We start from the raw sequence: 6,567 nt of genomic DNA, 5'->3' as shown, positions 1-6,567 counted from the left end.
GAATGTGGCCAGGGCATGTCACAACAGAAGAGGGGGAGAGAGGAAAGGAAGGAAGGAGTGGGAGGGGAGGGGACGGGGGGGCTGCGTGACTGCATTGCGCCATCCCTCTCAATAGGTGGACCCCCTCCCGGCCCCATAAAGCCACCAGAATCGAAGCTGGCAGCCTCTGCTGTCTGAGATCACAGCTGCCGGTAAGCGCGCTTGGAGCGGGGCTGCGGAGGATGGCTGGGGCTGTCCCCCCATGCGGCCCAAACCAAATGCATGTGCGGCCCAAACCAAATTGTCATCTTCTAATGTGGCCCAGGGAAGGTTGGACACCCCTGCTTTAAACAATCTTTCCTTTTCTTTCTTACAGATGGATCCAATTTGTGACCATTAGTAAAGGCACACAAATGTCCTTCACTTTTCTCTCAGGACATACGTGTGTGTGTGTGTGTGTGTGTGTGTGTGTGTGTGTGTGTGTGTGTGTGTGTGTGTGTGTGTGTGTGTGTGTGTGTGTGTGTGTGTGTGTGTGTGTGTGTGTGTGTGTGTGTGTGTGTGTGTGTGTGTGTGTGTGTGTGTGTAGAACTTGGATATACATATGAGAAACCTGGTGGGGTTTTGAGAAATGCTCTACAAATTAAACTGGAAGATTTTTCACATCCCTTGTCACCATGTTATTTCCAGTACATTTTCTCACATTCTCTAGCACGTGGAATTATTCTTACATGAAAGTGCAGCAATGATCTTGTGCTGGCACAGTAAATCAACATTCTATGAGGCAATTCTAAAAATGAGTGCAACAATTTTAACTTTTAAAGTGGTATTTAGATCAGTATTTAGATCAATATTAAACTGAGCATATTTACAGAGGACCATTTGCACATGCTCTGTGCCTGGTCTTGGATAACTTTGGGTTAAGGGTTCTCAGTGTTACATAACAGCACTGATGTTACCTGTCTGTCATGGGTTTGGAGGGAAAGTTCCATCCTATGGGGAGTGGAAGGCGGGACATCAGGAGGAGGGGCTGTACTGTATAAATATGTGATGCCTGTGTGGTGAAGGGAGATGCTGAGACAGACTGTGAGACACTGGGTTGGGACGAAGCAGCAGCTGGGGAAGAAGAAGCTGTTGTGGGAGTCTGGGTGTCTGACAGGGTACTACTGTGTGTCAGAGTACCAGCCTGAAAGGTTCAGGGGTCTGTTGGTTAGCCAGAACTGATGGGTTCAGGGTCTGTGCTTTAAGTTAAAGGTTCTAGGTGAACCAAACTGTATGCTTGTGTGTGTGAGAATAAGCCACGTTACTTTATTTTATTCACCTGATTGTTTTATTTACCCTGTTTGTATTTAAAATAAACCTTATTCTTTTGTTGTTTAAAAATCCATCCCTGGTCTGTGTGACTTATTATAGGGAATGGTTGGTGGCAGCTTAGTAACTGTGTGATAGATCCCAGTAGGTCTGGGTTTGTCACATTGATTGGTGTCCAGCGTGTGGGATACGACTGGTCCAGTTGTCCAGCGGTCCAGCAAAGCCTTGGCAAGTGTGCCCAGAGCAAGGGGGGTCTAGTCAGGGACAGTCTGAGGCGCGTAGGTAATCTTCTAGGTGTACCTCACGGGGAGGTGCACTAGTAGAAGAACGTGCCAACTGGGGAGACTTAGATTAAGGTGCTCTGAGGCAGCCTGATTTTGGCGGGAAAACGCTGAGGCAAAACTGCGTAGCAACAGCGAGCTAGCTTGCCAGCTGAGAGGCCCAGCAGAGGGGGGTAGGCTCTGACTCGATACTGTTGCCAGTTAGTGCTGAAGAACAGCAGCAATCTCTAGGGAGAGCTGGTTCTGAGGCAAAAAGGAAAAAAGTGGTCGTTTTATTTTGAGGCTTGACTTTTTAAAGCAGCCTGTTCTGAGGGGGGATTATGCCCTTGACTCGAAGCCAGATGGCAGAAATGAGTGATGTAAAAGACCCCCAAATTGACCAAGGTTCTGAGGAGGAATTTGGCTCAGTGCAAGGTGACAGCACAGGAGAGCAAGACCCAGAACTCAGAAAAATACTCCTAGCCCAACAGCATGAACTGAGGGTGAGGGAAATGGAAATCAGAAGAAAAGAAAGAGCTGAAATCTGTCAGGCAGAGGCAGATGCCAAGAAAAGGGGAATGGCCATGAGGATAAAAGAGATGGAACTGAAACACCAAATTAGACTGGTACAATTGGAATTGAAGTTCCTAAATAAGTTTATTAACAATTTATCAGGGGAAGAAATGTCAAAGAAGGAAAAGTATGAGGCTCAGGTCAGACAAAGTGAGCAAGATCTTGAAAAATATACTCAGCAAAAAGACATTAAATTAAAAGAAATCAGAGATAAGACTGAAGAAAAAGTAAAAGAGATAAAAGCTAGGGCTGAGGAAGAAATTTTACAGATCAGGGCTGAGTTTGAGGCCAAGCAAAAGGAGCTGGATTTGAGAATAAAAGGGAAAAGCCAGCAAGGGGGAGGGGCCCATGGTGAAGGGAAGCCCTCAGGCATGAAACCAAGCCCTCAGAATTTGGAGGGAAAACCCAAACAGGAGGAGAGAGAATCAAAATACACCAGAAAATGCTATTTCTGTCAGGGAAAGGGTCATCTGATCTCAGAGTGTGAGAAATTGAAGCAGCTAAAAGGAATGGTGCCTCAGAATTCTAGTGGGACCAAGCCAAAAGCTGTGTTCTGTGTCCAGCAAGAGCAAGGCTCAGTGTCACAGAGGGAGCCTGTTGCCATGGCTACTCAGTCTGGAACAGCTACCTATGCTGAGCAGGCTGAGGAAAATGGTCCTCTTGTGGAGGTAAAGCGCTGCTTGCTGATAAAAACAGAGTCTCAGTTGTTTGAGACAGCCGGGGTGGACGTAGGAATACTTGACCGTCAGTATAGGGGGCTGCGGGACACTTGTTCCCAGGTAACCCTGTGCCATCCCGATATCATTCCCCGGGAGTTTATAATCCCAAATGAGAGCATAAAGGTAGCAGGTATTGAGGGGCAGGTAATCTCTCTGCCAGTAGCAGAGGTACCTGTCAACTTTCAAGGCTGGAGGGGAGATTGGCGGATAGCGATTTCATCTACTCTGCCAGCAGCCGTGCTCGTGGGAAATGACCTGGCTGAACATGTGAAAAGGGTGCTAGTGATTACACGCTCACAAGCCACCACGGGGACAGTTCAGGGGGGTAATGATGAGCCAGAGACGGAAGCAGAGGGGAGTTCAGAAGCTGTGGTGGAAACCTTAACCACAGACAGCAGATTTGGACAGGAGCAGAAGGCAGACGCCACTCTCCAAAAGTGTTTTGAACAGGTGACTGACGCCCAGCTAACACCTGAAACCCCAGTGAGATTTCTGGAGAAAAAGGGGATTTTATATAGAGAAACCCCGAGGAATATCTCAAAAGGGGGAGATGGGATCAGAAGTCAGCTGGTGGTACCTGAAAAGTATCGCCCCATGATCTTACAAAGGGGTCACTCTGACATGTTTGCTGCACACTTAGGGGTGAAAGGGCCCCTTGATTTGATCAAACAAATTTGGGAGCAGATCACCCAGGATGACCCACAAGACGTTGTGACATACATAGACACCTTGATGAATGACCTAAGGAGAAATCTAGAGCTGGCAGCAGAAAACCTGCAAGCTCAGAAGGTCAGACAGAAAACATGGTATGACCACAAAGCTAGAGAGAGGCACTTTGACCCAGGGGAGGAAGTGCTTTGGCTTAGGCCCTGCAGAGAGAATAAACTGCAGCTCAAATGGGCAGGACCATATAGGGTCATTTCCAAGATGTCAGACCTGAACTACCTAATAGAGCAGGAGGAGAACCAAGCAAGGAGGGTGGTTCATGTGAATGCCCTAAAACCCTACTACAGAGGGGAACAGAGGGTTTTATTCGCGATAAAAGCAGCTGAGAGTGAGGAAGCTGAATTACCCTTCTGGGAGGGTAGAGGGGAAGTAAAATACAACCCAGAGGAGGTAAAGATCAGTCCTGCACTCACCCAAGACCAGCAGCAAGAACTAAAAATGCTGCTTAGTAAATATCAACAGGTGTTTTCTAACAAGCCGGGGATAGTGAAGGGAGTGATGCATCGGATCCACACAGGGGATGCACCCCCGCAGGCAGTATCCCCATACCGAGTAACGGGACCCTATAGGGACAAGGTGCGGAAGGAGCTGGACGAGATGCTGAGGGAGAATATAATCGTCCCCTCTTCTAGTCCTTGGTCCTCTCCGATAGTCCTTGTGGACAAGCCTGATGGGAGCATTAGGTTTTGTGTTGATTACAGGAAATTAAACCGTGTAACCACTCCTGATGCCTACCCAATGCCCAGGCTAGACAACCTGATTGAAACCATAGGGGGTTGTCGGTTCATCTCATCATTGGACCTGGTAAAGGGATATTGGCAATTAAGAATTGATCCCAGGGATCAAGAAAAAACTGCCTTTTGCAGCCCTTTTGGTCTCTATGAGTTTCGAGTCCTGAGCTTTGGTCTCAGAAATGCACCAGCCACATTCCAAAGGCTGATGGACCAGACCTTGGCAGGGCTCAGTGACTTTACAGTGGCCTACATTGATGACATAGGGATCTTCAGTAATACCCGGGAAGATCACCTGATACACCTGGAGTTAGTGCTGCAGAGGTTAAGTGCAGCAGGGCTAACAGTAAAGGCCAGCAAGTGTCAGCTGGGTAGCCCAGAAATAAAATACTTGGGTCACAAGGTAGGGGGAGGAGTGATAAAACCCCTGGAGGCCAAAATAGAAGCTGTTCGTGATTGGCCCAGACCCAACACCAAGAAAAAAGTCAAATCATTTCTTGGGTTGGTGGGCTACTACAGAAAGTTCATCCCGAGGTTTAGCGAGATTGCGGCTCCGCTGACCGATCTGACGAGGAAGAAGGCTGATGACCGCATCCCGTGGACCAACGACTGTGAGGCGGCGTTCCAGAGGTTGAAGAAGGCGTTAATCAACTATCCTGTCCTGCGTGCTCCAGACTTCGACCGGGAGTTCATCATCTACACCGATGCGTCTAACAGCGGGGTAGGAGCAGTTCTGTGCCAGGAGGATGAGAATGGTGGCCAGCATCCAGTGTCCTACCTGAGTAGGAAACTTCAAAAAGGTGAGAGACATTTGGCAACCGTGGAGAAGGAGTGTTTGGCCATAGTCTACGCGATCCAGAAGGCCAAGCCTTACATCTGGGGAAGACATTTTGTTCTGTGTACTGACCATTCACCATTGCAATGGTTAAAGACAATGAAAACCCACAATAGCAAACTTATGAGGTGGGCTTTAAACCTACAGGACTATGACTTTGAAGTGAAGGTGGTCAGAGGGTCAGTGAACTGTGTTGCTGACGCCTTATCAAGAAGACCTGAAGACTGAAGACGGCGAAAGAACATGGACTATATGTATATAATGAAAACAAAAAGTTAAAATGTACCTGGTTTTGATTTTGGTTGGTATTAATAAAGGTAAATTGATGTACTGTATATGGTAAAATGTTTAAATGCATATTTGCTATGGTTAACTTGGAGTGTAAGTATATGTAAGTATTATCTGGTATGTATAAATGTTGTTGTGTATTTTATGCAGGTTGTTTTTTTGGTGAAAAGCACTTTTAGCTTTCCCCCTACAAAACAACTTTTAAAGAGGGGAGGTGTTACATAACAGCACTGATGTTACCTGTCTGTCATGGGTTTGGAGGGAAAGTTCCATCCTATGGGGAGTGGAAGGCGGGACATCAGGAGGAGGGGCTGTACTGTATAAATATGTGATGCCTGTGTGGTGAAGGGAGATGCTGAGACAGACTGTGAGACACTGGGTTGGGACGAAGCAGCAGCTGGGGAAGAAGAAGCTGTTGTGGGAGTCTGGGTGTCTGACAGGGTACTACTGTGTGTCAGAGTACCAGCCTGAAAGGTTCAGGGGTCTGTTGGTTAGCCAGAACTGATGGGTTCAGGGTCTGTGCTTTAAGTTAAAGGTTCTAGGTGAACCAAACTGTATGCTTGTGTGTGTGAGAATAAGCCACGTTACTTTATTTTATTCACCTGATTGTTTTATTTACCCTGTTTGTATTTAAAATAAACCTTATTCTTTTGTTGTTTAAAAATCCATCCCTGGTCTGTGTGACTTATTATAGGGAATGGTTGGTGGCAGCTTAGTAACTGTGTGATAGATCCCAGTAGGTCTGGGTTTGTCACACTCAGGTTATAATTTTTTAAAGTAAAACTGTTTTTCTCCCCATTCCAATATAAGTTGATCCTAAACATCTTCCGATTTAGATTATATAGATTTTTAATTTGGAAAGAATCTCAGATAAAGGGGCTGAAATATTGATTCTGAAATAAGGCCTTTCAAAAGGAAGAAACAGTTATTTCTTATCAAATGAATGAGCAAATTCAGTTTATTGCTTTAGCACACAGGCCTTTTTCAAATTGCATAATAAAACATACACAACACAATACAATACAATACAATACAGTATATCAGAATTTGAATTAAACTTTTATTCAGGTTTAAAATTCTAAGATCTAAAATACATCCAACGTATCTAAACAAAAACATTAATATTGTCAGTAAACTTGACTATAAAA

At 45.8% G+C, this 6,567-nt stretch overlaps 1 protein-coding gene across 1 annotated transcript; it reads left to right on the top strand.

Annotated features, from left to right (window-relative positions):
• The first annotated feature begins 906 nt into the window (after positions 1-906).
• LOC144587905 (uncharacterized) lies at positions 907-6,085 on the top strand. The gene is made up of 2 exons (XM_078389493.1): positions 907-5,096; positions 5,279-6,085. The coding sequence occupies exons 1-2, from the start codon at positions 1,889-1,891 to the stop codon at positions 5,284-5,286; spliced, it is 3,216 nt and encodes a 1,071-aa protein (XP_078245619.1). The 5' UTR covers positions 907-1,888; the 3' UTR covers positions 5,287-6,085.
• Positions 6,086-6,567: the final 482 nt, after the last annotated feature.

Source organism: Pogona vitticeps, chromosome 3, assembly GCF_051106095.1.
Source record: "Pogona vitticeps strain Pit_001003342236 chromosome 3, PviZW2.1, whole genome shotgun sequence".
Lineage (NCBI taxonomy): Eukaryota > Metazoa > Chordata > Lepidosauria > Squamata > Agamidae > Pogona > Pogona vitticeps.
This window is presented reverse-complemented; position numbering and strand designations above follow the sequence as displayed.

Bases quoted from the DNA above. Each gene is read 5' to 3' on its own strand.
- LOC144587905 (XM_078389493.1), top strand. From the start codon at position 1,889: ATGCCCTTGACTCGAAGCCAGATGGCAGAAATGAGTGATGTAAAAGAC.